This window comes from Heterodontus francisci, chromosome 18 (assembly GCF_036365525.1).
Source record: "Heterodontus francisci isolate sHetFra1 chromosome 18, sHetFra1.hap1, whole genome shotgun sequence".
Lineage (NCBI taxonomy): Eukaryota > Metazoa > Chordata > Chondrichthyes > Heterodontiformes > Heterodontidae > Heterodontus > Heterodontus francisci.
The window spans coordinates 62,186,413-62,201,517 of NC_090388.1; the positions used below are offsets into that span (position 1 = coordinate 62,186,413).

Consider the following 15,105-nt stretch of genomic DNA (forward strand, 5'->3'; position numbering starts at 1 on the left):
CTCGCTCCCGCTCTCGCCCTTCCACCCCCTCGCTCCCGGCTTCGTCTCTTCTCCCTTCAGCCGATCACTCCCCATCGCGCCACCCAAAGAAGCAGCTGGTGGCGGCCGGGGGGGGTGGAAAACGGGTTGCTGAAACAGTAAGATGGGGAGTGAGCAGCTAAGGGGTGACGGGGCAACGTGGGAGCCAATGGCCAAAAGGAAAGAGGTGAGGCCTGGAGCAAGCGGCCGAGGGGGGGGAGAAGCAGTGAAGCAGGGAGCAAGTGGCAAGCAGACGGGCGCGGTGAAGAAAAGCACGATCAGAGCCACTGTGGGGATTTGGGTTTAAGGCTGCGTTTATTATTTGTGATAAATTAAGCAGCGCCATCTTTATTACTGGCAGCTGCCTGAGATATCACAGACAGTGGCATTTCAGTGGATGAGGTTGCATTTGCGCATGTGCCAATACTGCGCCACCTAGTGGTTGCTTTATCAGCAAACGCAGCCTATTTTGTACTGAAAGTTGCTTGAAGTGCAAGATGGAAAGAGTGCAGCACCCTCTACAGGGCATCTGGGATCTGAGTGAACAGGACATACAACTGTGCATCTCCTTAACCAACCCAAATGAAGGATTGTGAAATCTACAGCGCGTGGTCTATACAAGGAAATATAATTTAAAATGGTGCAGAAGAAATCGAAAGGGAAAGATTGGATTAAAAGAGGGAAGAGACAGATACATAAAAAAAAATTAAATCTCCAACCTGAAGCATGAGACTCCACACTTGTAATAGTTAATGTCCAGTGCCAGAGAGACTGACTGGCAGTAATGAACACTTATCACAACATTAACAAGATACTTGGACTTGATCTAACTTTCTGTGCGAGTTACTTCATATATACAGTATAAGTACATGAATTTCACGCTGCTCAATACATTTGAATGAGGAACCAGACCACGAGATGATATTTTTGCAAAGCTAATGGCGCAGCTGTGCATCTCTGACAGCAACCTCTTGATTACCTGTTCGATTGCGCATCTGCTGTAGCATTTGCACTTAAATAAGGGTGAGCACCATTAGCTTCACCGATGTTCTGGCAGCAATATTTGGGCCAATGTTTGCATAGCCATGACTGTTACATTATATAGTTCCCCAATTCTTCCCAAAAATAAATGAGGTTGGGGTTGGGGAGTGGATGGAGCTTGCGTTTTCTGTGTAATGCTGACGGGAAACCTAACTATTTCTGGAAAAATACAGAAGAAAATATGCATCACCATTGGAAAGTTGGTAAATTATTGCACCTAGCTGAGTATAACATGCGTGAATTAAAAAGGCCTGAAACCTTACTTTATCAAAGACAAACCTTTTTGGAAACAGTTGACATGGCACAAACATTTTTGTGAAAGCAGCAAGACTGTAATTTTCTGCTTCTTTTCTTAAACATGGAGGAAAGGGATGAGTAACCACTTACTTTCTGTCAAAGTTGCCAGGCCTCGGTTTAAAGTACGAGAGGCCATAGGAGGTCTCCTTTGTTCCATAGGAGAACTGGAAAGTTATCTTTTCTGCTCGACCAAATAGATTGGGTAGCTTCAGACCCAGAACCTATAAACAAGAAAAAAAAACTGTTGTGAATAATTGCAGGTGCATTTGTCACAATTAATGCAACTATAAAAGGAGATCATCTTACCATACTTCCTTCATTGTTCCCAACCATAGTGTTGTAACTCCCAGTTAATCGTCTCATTTCCTTTACTTCAAAGATCACGTCCAATCCATCGACCAATGCCTCATCACCTTATTGTTAATACCAACAAAATGCATCAAGAAAACAAAAACAAGCCAACTCACAGGTTAGTGCAAAGATGCACAGAACCTTGGAATAGTTGAACAAGTTGAAGCAAGTCATTTTTAAAACACTGAACGTCTGAGCTCCAACAACCATTTTAAGAGTTATTAATACGCATTCCATTTAGCTTCAAGGAGAAGGAAGAAACACATTTCTCACAAATAATGCCAATACTCAGTACATATCAGTGGTGGTGAGGCTGGAAAAAAAGTCACTTATTTGCCCATTTGGTAAAACTAACCATAGCCGGTTACAGGAATTATTGGACCCAGCACAGAGGGCTAGGGAGTCTGAAGAATGGAATAAATGATACAGATGAAAAACTGGGTTGAGATGCCACCAGACAAATTATCATTCTGATCAGCCATGCTTTTGAGAAAAATCAGCTAAGGCTGAATGAATTAGAGAGGGGGTTGGTGAGGGAAGTAAATAAAATAATTAAGGAGGCAACCACTTTCAAGCCTGGGGTCTCAGGAATTGTGTTCGGTTGCACTGTGCTATGGTGATAACAATGTTGGATCATCACGACATGAATGAATATCAGACTAAGAACATTTTGAAAAGTTACCCTGGGCAGTATCAATGAGGACCTCCACATTTCTGAAAATTCCCAGACGGAGCAACCGTTCACGGGCTTCATGAGACTTCTTCATCACCTATTGTTTTTTCAGTAAAGATAGAAAAAAAAATTGCGTATCAACATTCTTGAAGTGACTAAAATAAAAGCCAAATACTGCGGATGCTGGAAATCTGAAACAAAAACAAGAAATGCTGGAACCACTCAGCAGGTCTGGCAGCATCTGTGGAAAGAGAAGCAGAGTTAACGTTTCGGGTCAGTGACCCTTCTTCGGAACAGTTCCGAAGAAGGGTCACTGACCCGAAACGTTAACTCTGCTTCTCTTTCCACAGATGCTGCCAGACCTGCTGAGTGATTCCAGCATTTCTTGTTTTTGTTCTTGAAGTGACTGGTCAGTCCTTTAATGAAGTTCAACTCCATAGTGCTACCTGCTAGACCTAGCCTTGCTAAGTTGTGCTTGTATTTGGAAATCACTGAATGGATTAATTTAAAAGGGAAGAAGGTTCAACTGTATTAAAAATTATTCTTTCTTTGGCCTCCTTATCTCGAGAGACAATGGGTAAAGAGAATGGCATGCATTGTACAGCTGAGACATGTAAAGACCTAAGAAAGGCAGTCTTTCCCAAGCAAAAATATTGAAACAATAAAAAGAATTATAATTTAAGGTCAATCCACAACCTACATCCAATAGGAATGGGGGAGTTTGCCAGAGGGGCAAACAAGCAGCTGCAGAGATCCGTTTCACCCATCATTTTAAGTTTAAATTGCTAGTACAGATCCTGGGCAGATTCTACTCCACTTGACCTTGAACATGAAAATCTTTGGCTAACCTATTAGGAGTGATGAAACTGTACTTTCGTATGTGTGCATGAATTACCTACACTCCTGATTCAGAACATACACAGTGACAGGGTCTGAAAAATTCCACTCAGTTATTTTTCTCAGTAAGGAAAGAAAACAATCAGCATACTTTAGGGCTAGCACTCCTAACTATCAAAATGCTACGATATTCAACCAGTGTCCCTTCAAGCATTCTTCTACTTGGCACATATCTTACGGCCATGCAGCACACTGATAATGTCTCCACTACAATTGCACTACTCCAGGTATATCAAGCCATATACTAAATAAAACTATTATTCATATCCAACTACAATCCCTGTTCAAGTGGTTCTGTTCTGGTCAGGTATCAGCTGTGGCTCCGTTGTAGCACACTCACCTGTGAGTCAGAAGGTCACTAGGTCAACCCCAACTCAACAGACACGATTGTATAATCTCGGCTGACACTTCAGTGCAGTACTGAGGGAGGGCGGCACTGTCCCAGGTGTCAGCTTTCAGATGATACATTAAGCCGAAACCCTGCCTGTTGTGTCAAGTGGACACTTCTTGAAGAGCAGGGGAGTCCTTTGAGCTTTCTGACCAATATTTATCATGTAACCAACATCACCAAAAACTGTTTCATTGCTCATTAATTTAACTGCTGTTCCTGGGATCTTACGGTACATAGATTGGCTGCTGTGCATCCAACAGTGACAACACTTCAAAAGTAGTTGACGTGTCGCACTTTGGGACATGCTAAGGTGGCAGAAGGTGCTACATAAACACAAATTCATCTCTTTTTCTTTTATGCTTAATAAATGGATTATAAAATTTTTGAAACCTTGTTCTGACCCAGATGATCTGCTGAAAACTACTTGGTATAGATGAAAATTTACCAAAATATCTAGAGTGCATGTCCCTAAACTTTCACTGATTTATGACAAGATCTTAGAAGCAAGCATCAAGTTGTAGTAGCACTAACCACAGCTGTTTTGTTCTTTTCCTGCCTGAAAATGCATCAAAAACAAAAAAAAAATGTTTAACTTGCCTTGCTGCTCATTTACTTCATTAATGTCTACTGCAGTTAGAAGGGTCAGAAAGGCAATTAAGACTCAAGGGTCTCGCCCTTTAATATCCTGTCCCTGTGGTGGTGGTGAAGGGGTACTTGTCTCTAACCATTATTTTGCACTTGCATCCAACCAGATGAGATCAATGAGATCATGATATCACTATATGAGGAAATCAAGAGGGAGCCACTCTGCAGTACAAGTCAGCATAACACGCAACACAGTACTGTAGGATTTGATTAAATAAGGAGTTGATTGCCATTAATAACAACTTCTGCCAATGAGAATGCAGCCAATCTGCAAGTGGACTGGCTATTATTAGATTGACAAAGACAGTTGCTGCTCTTCATCCGAATTAATGATATGTACGACAGTATTGAGGAAAACTGTCACGAGATACAAAAGATGAGAAAGTACTAGGGCCTTGGATAAGAAAAACAGATTACAAGCAGATCCTTAGAATGCAATGGGGAAATGGGCACGTGTCTGGCCGATGTCATTGAAAAAACATAAATGCAGTTTTATGCATGTTTCCACTAGGCAGGGTTGAGAACTTAAAAAGGTGTTGAAGCAGGAGAAAAGCCTAGGTTTTACAGTACATGAATCTCAACATTCAAAACCAATGTCACGAGGCAATAGCAAAAGCAAATAGAGATGAGGATGTATTGCTGACTTGATGGGATAGAGTGGGGAAGCAGGGGGTTTCTCAGGCTTTTTCTCTATGAATTAGCACAGGGATTTTTTTCAGTTGAACGACAAACCATGTTCTCAGAGCTTGACTAGCATGGTTATGGAGTAGGGCCTTGAAAAGTCCAGAGCCTAATACTTCGTACAAATTCACTCTTGTAATTTTTATATTAACACTTACTTCAATGAGGTTTTTAGCTTTGAATACATCGGCTATTTCATATACTAAGAGATCATCTTTCGTTCTGCTGATTCCATCAATGTGCACATGCTGAACAATCACCTAAAATAGGAAAAAGAGAATATAGCATGACCAATATTTCAACCTTGAAATTCTTCTAAATTTAAAATAAAAAAGTGTATTATTAAACTTACAAAAGCTATTTTCCTTTCCTTCATTTTGGGTTTAATTCTTTCCAGTAGAAGCCCCAAAATGACCTATACAACAACCATAAACTATTTTATGGGGCTAGGAGAGAAAAAAAAATAAGGACTGAGAATTCTTAATCAAGGAGTCTAATCAAATGCCCTTGACCAATTTCAGGAATTCAACAATGCACTGAAGGAGTCAAAGTGCAAACAATGAAGTTCCTTCCTTTTGAGGTTTAACATACATTGAATATAGTATTTATACATGTACCCATAAAAATATCCAATACGGGAACAAATTAAATTATGCTAGCAGATAACCCAACTGGACAGTTTGGATCCGTTCTGTACAATACAGTTGAACATTGTCTACTCCTGCTCCCAAGCCCTATCAGCCCTTCAAGGCTGCTCCGCCATTCGATAAGTTCATAGCTGATCGGGTTGTGGTCTCAACTCCACTTCCCTGTATAAACCCCATAACCGTTGACTCCCTTGTCTATCAAAAATCTATCTAACTCAGCCTTAAATAAATTCACTGACCCAGCCTCCACTGCTTTCTGGGGAACAGAATTCCACAGATCAATGACCCTTTGAGAAAAAAACATTTCTCACCGCTGTCTTTAAAGGGAAACCTCTTATTCTTAAACTGTGTCCACTAGTTCTAGTCTCCCCAACAAGAGGAAACATCCTCATGGTATCCACTCTATCAAGTCCCCTCAGGATCTCATATGTTTCAATAAGATCACCTCTCATTCTTCTAAACTCCAACGGGTATAGGCCCAACCTGTTTAAACTTTCTTCATAAGATAAGCCCTTCATCCCTGGAATTAGTTGTGAACCTTCTCTGAACTGCTTCTAACGCAATTATATCTTTTTTCAAATAAGGTGACCAAAACTGTACGAAGTACTCCACATGTGGTCTCACCAAGGTCCTGTACAGCTGCAGTAAAGGTTCCCTACTTTTATACTTGATTTCCCTTGCAATAAACGCCAACATTCCATTTACCTTCCTAAACGCATGCTGTACCTGCATACTAACCTTTTGTGATTCATGTACCAGGACACCCAGATCCTTTTGTACTGAGTTCTGCAATCTCTCTCCATTTATATAGTATACAGCTTTTCTATTCTTCCTGCCAAAATGGACAAGTTCACATTTTCCCACATTATACTCCATCTGCCAAATTTTGCCCACTCACAACCTATCTATATCCCTTTATAGACTCTCTACCTCCTCTTGCCAACTTACTTTCCTACCTATCTTGCTGTCATCAGCAAATTTAGCAACCATACATTCAGTCCCTTCATCCAAGTTATTGATATTCATTGTAAATAGTTGAGGCCCTAGCACTGATCCCTGTAGCACGCCACTAGTTACAGCTTGCCCAAAACTCACTGGATTCCAGTAGGGTACCAGCGGATTGGAAAACCGCTAATGTGACACCCCTATTCAAGAAAGGAGGGAGACAGAAAGCAGGAAACTATAGACCAGTTAGCTTAACATCAGTTGTTGGGAAAATGCCTGAGTTGATTATTAAGGAAGAAATAGCAGGACATTTAAAAAACATAATGCAATCAGACAGAGTCAACATGATTTTATGAAAGGGAAATTATGTTTGACAATTTGGTTAGAGTTCTTTGAGGATATAACAAGCAGAGTGGATAAAGGTAAACCAGTAGATGTAGTGTATTTGGATTTTCAGAAGGCGTTCGATGAGGTGCCACATAAAAGGTTATTGCACAAAATAGGAGCTCAGGGTATTGGGGGTAATGCGTTGGCATGGATTGAGGATTGGCTAACACACAGAAGGCAGAGTGTCGGGATCAATGGTCTTTTTCAGGTTAGAAAGCCGTAACTAGTGGGGTGCCACAAGGATCGGTCCTAGGGCCTCACCTGTTTACTATCTACATGAATGACTTAGAGGAAGGGACAGAGTGTAGTGTATCTAAATTTGCTGACGATACAAAAATAGGTGGGAAGACATGTTGTGATGAGGACACAAAGAATCTGCAAAGGATATAGATAGGTTAAGTGAGTGGGCAAAAATTTGGCAGATGGTGTTCAATGTGGGAAAGTGGAGGTAATCCACTTTGGTAGGAAGAATAAAAAGGCAGATTATTTAGATGGAGAAAGACTATAAAATACTGCAGTACAGAGGGATCTGGGTATTCTTGTGCATGAAACACAAAAGGTTAGCATGCAGGTGCAGCAAGTAATTAGGAAGGCAAATGGAATTTTGTCCTTTATTGCCAGGGGGGTTAGAGTTTAAAAATAGGGAAGTCTTGTTACAACTGTACAGGGCGTAGGTGAGGCCACACCTGGAGTACTGCGTACAGTTTTGGTCCCTGTATTTAAAGAAGGATATACTAGCATTGGAGGCAGTTCAGTAAAGGTTCACAAGGTTGATTCCTGGGATGAAGGGGCTGTCTTATCAAGAACGGCTAAACAGGTTAGGCCTTTATTCATTGGAGTTTAGAAGAATGAGAGGTGATCTTATAGAAACATAAAAGATTTTAAAGGGGGCTCGACAGGGTAGATGTTGAGATGATGTTTCCACTAGTGGGGGAATCTCGAACTAGGGGACATAATTACAGAATAAGGGGGCACACATTTAAAACTGAGATGCAAAGGAATTTCTTCTCTCAGAGGGTGGTGAATCTCTGGAATTCTCTACCTCAGAGAGTTGTGGAGGCTAGGTCACTAATTACATTCAAGGAGGAGGTAGATAGATTTTTGAAATCTTGGGGAGACGAGGGTTAGGCAGAGCAGGTCTGAAAGAGAAGTTGAGGACTGGGACAGATTAGCCATGATTTTATTGAATGGCAGGGCAGGCTTGAGGGGCTGAATGGCCTACTCCTGCTCCTATTTCTTATGTTCTTATGCCAACCTGAAAAAGACCCATTTATCCCTACTCTCTGCTTCCTGTTAGCTAACCAGTCCTTTATCCATGCTAATATGTTACACCCTACACCATGTGCTCTTATCTTGTTTAGTCGCCTTTCATGTGGTACCTTATCAAATGCCTTTTAAAAATCTAAGTACACCACATCTATAGGTTCCCCTTTATCCACCTTGCTTGTTACTTCCTCGAAGAACTCTAATAAATTAAACACGATTTCCCTTTCACAAAACCATGTTGACTCTGTCTGATCCCATAATGATTTTTTAAGTATCCTGTTATAACTTCCTTAATAATGGATTCGAGTAATTTCTCTGACAGATGTTAGGCTAACTGGCCTATAGTTTCCTGCTTTGTCTCCCTCTTTTCTTGAATAAAGATTGATCAACTGGGTAGATCTAACAGCAGTGGTGTGGGGGATAGCCTGCTGACCAAACAGACACCTCCCCATTGCTCTGCAGAAACAAAGGAAATTCAGCTTCACATTTAGATGTTAAAATACATAGCTTCGTGAAGTACGGGGAAGATGACAGATTATGAAGAAGGTCCTAATGCAGATAACTAAAAGAATAAGTCCAAGAGTGATTACAAGGCAGTAGGGCAATCAAGAGTTACAGATAAAGTTTTAAAACACAAGAGTGAAACCAAGGCAATCTCCTCCATTTTAAGCCCATTCTTAGGTTTTCAAAACAGAACCAATACTGTATTATTGCTGAGAAAGTCTATATCCAACCGTGTGTTACATTTTGTTAAACTTCATCCACCTGCATGCATCCTGGGAAACAGCAACAGTAGTGACTACAGACTGGCAGTAACAAAACCTCATAAAAGTTTGAGTTAAAAATCTCATGCTAAGGAAATACACTTTGAAGAAAGCATCGGACTATGCATTTAAAACTTACACCAAGTGTCAATTCTCAGTTTTTACTTCAATTTTAATTTCCATTAATAAGTTAAAATGCATGATTTATAGAGGTGTATGGTTCCACATACTTTAAACACTACAATTACTAACAATTGCAGTATATGCAAATGCAAAAGTTGTGGCGGTTATACTCAACAGTCAAGTACACTGAGAAGTGATCAGAATGAGAAGGGAGCTATTCCAAAAGGAGATTTTGAATACTAAGGAAAATCTGCAAAACTGGAAATCTGAAACAAACAGAAAAGACTGGAAGTACATAGCAGGCAATCAGCATCTGGAAAGAAAAAAAAAGTTATGACATTCCAAGTGTACAGCCCATCACCAGAAACACATTAGAAAATCTGGTGAGGTCATGGGCAACAATAGAGAAAGAAATCTCTTAAAAATCAAAAGGCTAAAAATAATTCCTATGCTGTGTTATTGCCTTGATCCTGAGTAAAGTCCAGAAAGCACTGAACAAGCATCAACTTGAATCAGCTATGAAAACAGAATCTCCAACACATTCAAGATACAGCTGTTAACATAAGGATTAATAAATTATCTTGAATAGTCTCTGTTATTTTAGGATTGAACTAGCAAAACCAAGCTGATGTCATTTAACAAAGATAAATGCAGTTTTATGCACGTGGCACAGAACACTGAGCATGCGCCCACCATGCAGGGTAGAGAACATAAAGTTGTTGAGCAGGAGAAAAACCTAGCTTTTACAGTACATGAATCTCTCAAGATTCACTAGTGCCACGAGGCTATAGCAAATGCAAATTAAGGAGGACGTAGTGGCAGCCTCAGGAAGGGCAGGGATTTTCTCAGACTTTTTTCTCCATGAATTAGCCCAGGGTTTTTGCAATGGTTTGCAGACCAAGACTCTCAGTTTACACACTAGGCTAATTTCACAATTCGCGTATTATGATTTGTGGGATTTGTTCACCACCTCATCCCTCATCAGTTCACCGCACAGCTGATATCACAAGGTGAAGGAAATCACAGACAAAATTTCACATTCTATCATCGCAACAGATGCCTTTTCTTATAAAAAATAAGAAAATGATTTAAGTAAATAAATAGTTTCTCACCCCTTTATTTTCTAGAACCTCCTGTTTGGTTTCAGGTTCCACCTCAACTGTTTCTGTCTCATCCACTGAAGGCAATAAATTCGGCCCACTCACTGGAAGGGGTTCCAAGCTCTGAAAGAATTAATGTGGTTTTCTTTTAATCTGTAATGTTCTCGTTACACAGGCACATATTTATTGGATAAAATAACAGTATAAAATGACAAACTCAAATGTTTGAGAAACAGTAACAAGATATTGCCTCAAACTGATCTACTTATCTTTTCTATCCCTACCTTGCATGTTTATATCATGTGTGCATGTTAACATGAGGGCATCATATATCTGCAGGCATGAACCATATTAGAATTAAGGTTACGGTTTAATAAATTTCATCTTTCTGCTTTAAACCAAAGAAAGCCTGTTTGTGCTCAATTATTTGCCTGATAATTGGAAACAGTGAACACGGATTCACAAAAAGGGGACCTCAAAACACTGCGTTTAAAATTAAACCCTGGTTGTTAGTTTTCTTTAAATTTTAGTTTGTTCCTTTTTTTTAACTATGTGCCTGCCCACTTTTTTTCATGTTTGTGCTTTGGGCCAGGGCTGTTCATTTTTCTGTCAATTGACACCCTCGCTGCACTAACGCTTTGTCTTACAGCACACCATAACCATACCATTTACCTCCTCTCTCCTCACTATCCCAGGCCCCAAACACTCCTTTCAGGTGAAGCAGCGATTTACTTGTACTTCTTTCAATGTAGTATACTGTATTTGCTGCTCACAGTGTGGTCTCCTCTACATTGGGAAGACCAAGCGCAGACTGGGTGACTGCTTTGCGGAACATCTCCGCTCAGTCCGCAAGCAGGACCCTGAGCTTCCGGTTGCTTGCCATTTCAACTCTCTCATGCTCACATCTCTGTCCTGGGATTGCTGCTGTGTTCCAGTGAACATCAACGCAAGCTCGAGGAACAGCATCTCATCTACCGATTAGGCACACTACAGCCTGCCGGACTGAACATTGAGTTCAATAATTTCAGAGCATGACAGCCCCCCATTTTACTTTCATTTTTAGTTATTTTTTCTTTTTTTTTACATTTATTTCATTTCATCTCAGTTTGCTTACCCACTGTTTTTTTTTTCATGTTTGCACTTGCTGCTGTTCAATAAGCAATTAGGTGCATTAACACCTAATCTGTACTAATGCTTTGCCTTTCAACACAGCATTAACATATTGTTTGCCTTTGCTCCATGACCTTTTGGTCAGCTATGGGGCCTTGTCCAATCTACACCTTCCCCTTTGTTATCTCTTGCCCCACCCCCACCTCACTTGCTTATAACCTGTGACTTTTCTAATATTTGTCAGTTCCGAAGAAGGGTCACTGACCTGAAACGTTAACTCTGCTTCTCTTTTCACAGATGCTGCCAGACCTGCTGAGTGGTTCCAGCATTTCTTGTTTTTATTTCAGATTTCCAGCATCCGCAGTATTTTGCTTTTATTACCATACCATTTACCTTTGCTCCATGACCTTCTGGTCAGTTATTCTGCGACCCTGTCCTATCAACACCTTCCCTTTTGTTATCTATTGCCCCACCCCCACTTTATTTGCTTAAAACCTATTACATTTCTAACCTTTGCCAGTTCTGATGAAAGGTCATTGACCTAAAACGTTAACTCTGCTTCTCTCTCCACAGATGCTGCCAGATCCGTTGAGTATTTCCAACATTTCTTCTTTTTATTTCCGATTTCCAGCATCTGCAATATTTTGCTTTTATTTTAGTTGTTCTCAGGAACCCTGCCCTAATCGCCGCACGCCCACCACCACCACCCACACCCCCACCCCATGGCTGCAACACAGTGAGAACAGTTCAACTGAGTACAGATATGGTGGAAGCTGGTCGGTGTCTCAGTTACTCACTGGAAAACCCTCCTGGCCATTCAGTAAAAGCTTTATAAAAATATTCCAATTTAATGAGAAAACCCAGCCAAATTAACAGGCACCGCTGGGCTGAACGAACACTACACACTCCCTGTAAAGATCACCAAAAATCGTCCCCTCCAAGGCCTTGGGTCAGTCCTTACCCGCGCCTGAACGCTGCCCATGGTCCCCTCCGGCTCCTCGCCAATCTCCCGCCGCACTCAAAACTGTCGGCCGCCGAATTACAGGCCCTTTCGCCGCGCTGGCGTTTGTTATTAACCACTTCTCACTAGCGTCGGTCACAACCCCGCGAACGCAGCAAGGACGCCGCCATCACACATCACATGACCATCCGCTCCTCGCCGCTGACTGGCTGAGAGTAGGAAGGCGGATCCGTTCGAGCAGCCAATCCCAATTCCAGGCGACCTGTCAATCATTGCCGGCAGCGGCACCATGGCAAGAGGAGGTTCCGATGAAGGGTCACTGACCCGAAACGTTAACTCTGCTTCTCCTTCCACAGATGCTGCCAGACCTGCTGAGTGGTTGCAGCATTTCGTGTTTTTATATGCAAGAGGAGGCCATACGGCCCATCGTGTCAGTGCTAGCTTTTTGGAAGAGCAATCCAATCAGTCCTCCTCCTGTAGCACTGCAATTTGTTTTCCTTTTCAAGTATTTGTTCGCTTCACTTTTGAAAATTATTATTGAATCTGCTTCTACTCTATTAACACCCTTCATAATTTTGAACACTTTTTCTTAACCTTCTCTGCGCTAAGGAAGACAATACTAGATTCTCCAGTCTCTCCCCGTAATTGAATTCCCACATCCCTGGTATGCATCTGATAAATCTTCTCCCACCCTCTCCAAAACTTTGACATCCTTCCTAAAGTGTTGTGCCTGAAAATGGGTGCACTACTCATAGAAAATAGTTTTCCTAAACTATCATTAGTTTTGATTGTTTTTTTCTCTTTAATGTTCATTTGATTACTAGATGTATAACCATTGATCAGTGAATTTAACGTAACTACTCTCCGACTCTTATTGGTTCAGCCGAGCTATTTTATTTGATTTCTTGTCAATTCTGATGCACAATACATTGGTCTTTAGAATTGTTTATGCGTGTAGTGTCATATTTAATTGTGTTATCTGCCCGTTTATATTGACGTTTCCATCAACATAAATTGTACCTGTTCTTATTAGAGGTTGATCACATGCTGTATGGCGCTCCAGCTTGCTGTTATCCCTGGACAACAACCTAAAGTGAAAAGCAATAATTTCATAGAATCATAAAAAATTTAAGGCACAGAAAGAGGCCACTTGGCCCATCGTGTCTGTGTCAATCAAAAAATGATCCACCTATTCTAATCCCACCTTCCAGCATTTGGTCCGTAGCCCTGCAGGTTACGGCACTTGAGGTGTATATTCCAGACTCCTTTTGAATGAGTTGAGGGTTTCTGCCTCAACTACCCTTTCATGCAGTGAGTTTCAGACCCCCACCACCCTCTGGGTGAAAAGGCTTTTCCTCATCTCCCCTCTAATTTTTCAACCAATCGCTTTAAATCTATGCTCCCTCGTCACTGACCTCTCTGCTAAGGTAAATAGGCCCTTCACCTCCACTCTATCCAGGCCCCTCAACATTTTGTACACTTCAATCAGATCTCCCCTCAGCCTTCTCTGTTCCAAGGAGAACAACCCCAGCCTATCCAATCTTTCCTCATAGCTGCATTTTTCCAGTCCTGGCAATATCCTTGTAAATCTCCTCAGTACCCTCTCTAGTGCAATTACATCCTTTCTATATTGAGGTAATCAGAACTGCACACTGTATTCAAATTGTAGCCGCCCCAATGAGTTTCAGCATAACCTCCCTGCTCCTATATTCTATACCTCGGCTAATAAAGGAAAGGATTCCAGATACCGCTTTAACCACCTTATCGACCTTTCCTATTACATTCAGGGATCTGTGGACATTCTCTCCAAGGTCCCTTACTTCCTCTACACTTCTCAGTATTTCCCCATTAATCATGTATTCCTTTGCCTTCTTTGACCTCCCCAAATGCATCACCTCACATTTCTCCAGGTTGAATTCCATTTGCCACTTTTCTGCCTGTCTGACCAGACCATCAATATCTTCCTGCAGTCTACAGCTATCCTCTTCACTATCTACCACACGGCCAATCTTTGTGTCGTCTGCAAACTTCTTGATCATGCCCCCTACATTTACGTCCAAACCGTTAATATATACCACAAAAAGAAGGGGACACAGTATTGAACCCTGCGGAACGTCACTGGAAACAGCCCTTCTGTTGCAAAAACATCCGTCAACAATTACTCTTTGTTTCCTACCACTGAGCCAATTTTGTATCCACCTTGCTGCATTTCCCTGGATTCGATGGGATTTTATTTTTTTTAAATCATGTGGGACCTTGTCAAAAGCCTTGCTAAAATCCATGTAGACCCCATCAACTGCACTACCCTCATCTATCTTCCTTGCTACTTGTTCAAAAAATTCGATCAAGTTGGTCAGACAAGATCTTCCCTTAACAAATCCATGCTGACTATCCTTGATTAACCTGTGCCTTTCTAAATGACAGTTTCTCAGAATAGATTAGACTGACTGGCCTGTAATTATTCGGTCTATCCCTCACTCCCTTTTTAAACAGAGGTACAACGTTAGCTATTCTCCAATCCTCCAGCACCACACTGTATCCAATGAGGACTAGAAAATGATGCTCAGACCTTCTGCTATTTCCTCTCTTGCTTCTTTTAACAGCCTAGGGTACATTTTATCCTCCATTTGAGGAGGGGATAAAGCTCAGGTGAAAAGAAAATGGGCTCCTGTTACATTATTGAGAATTCTTCCATCCTTATTTGATCATTTATTTTTATATGGAGTTACACATTTTCAAATTATAAATAATATGAAATATTATTATTAATATTATTATACAAATTGTCACTGAAATGCCTTCAGTAAG

General features: G+C 41.1%; 1 protein-coding gene across 1 annotated transcript in view; it reads right to left on the reverse strand.

Moving 5' to 3' along the window:
• samm50l (sorting and assembly machinery component 50 homolog, like) overlaps window positions 1-12,493 on the reverse strand; it is a 37,070-nt gene extending 24,577 nt beyond the window's left edge. The window contains exons 1-6 of the mRNA XM_068050864.1: window positions 12,298-12,493; window positions 10,239-10,349; window positions 5,153-5,254; window positions 2,390-2,477; window positions 1,663-1,769; window positions 1,447-1,577 (exon numbers count right to left, since the gene is read on the reverse strand). Of these exons, the coding sequence (XP_067906965.1) occupies window positions 1,447-1,577; window positions 1,663-1,769; window positions 2,390-2,477; window positions 5,153-5,254; window positions 10,239-10,349; window positions 12,298-12,318 (560 nt within the window). The 5' untranslated portion in view covers window positions 12,319-12,493. The remainder of the gene's footprint in view (window positions 1-1,446; window positions 1,578-1,662; window positions 1,770-2,389; window positions 2,478-5,152; window positions 5,255-10,238; window positions 10,350-12,297) is intronic.
• Window positions 12,494-15,105: the final 2,612 nt, after the last annotated feature.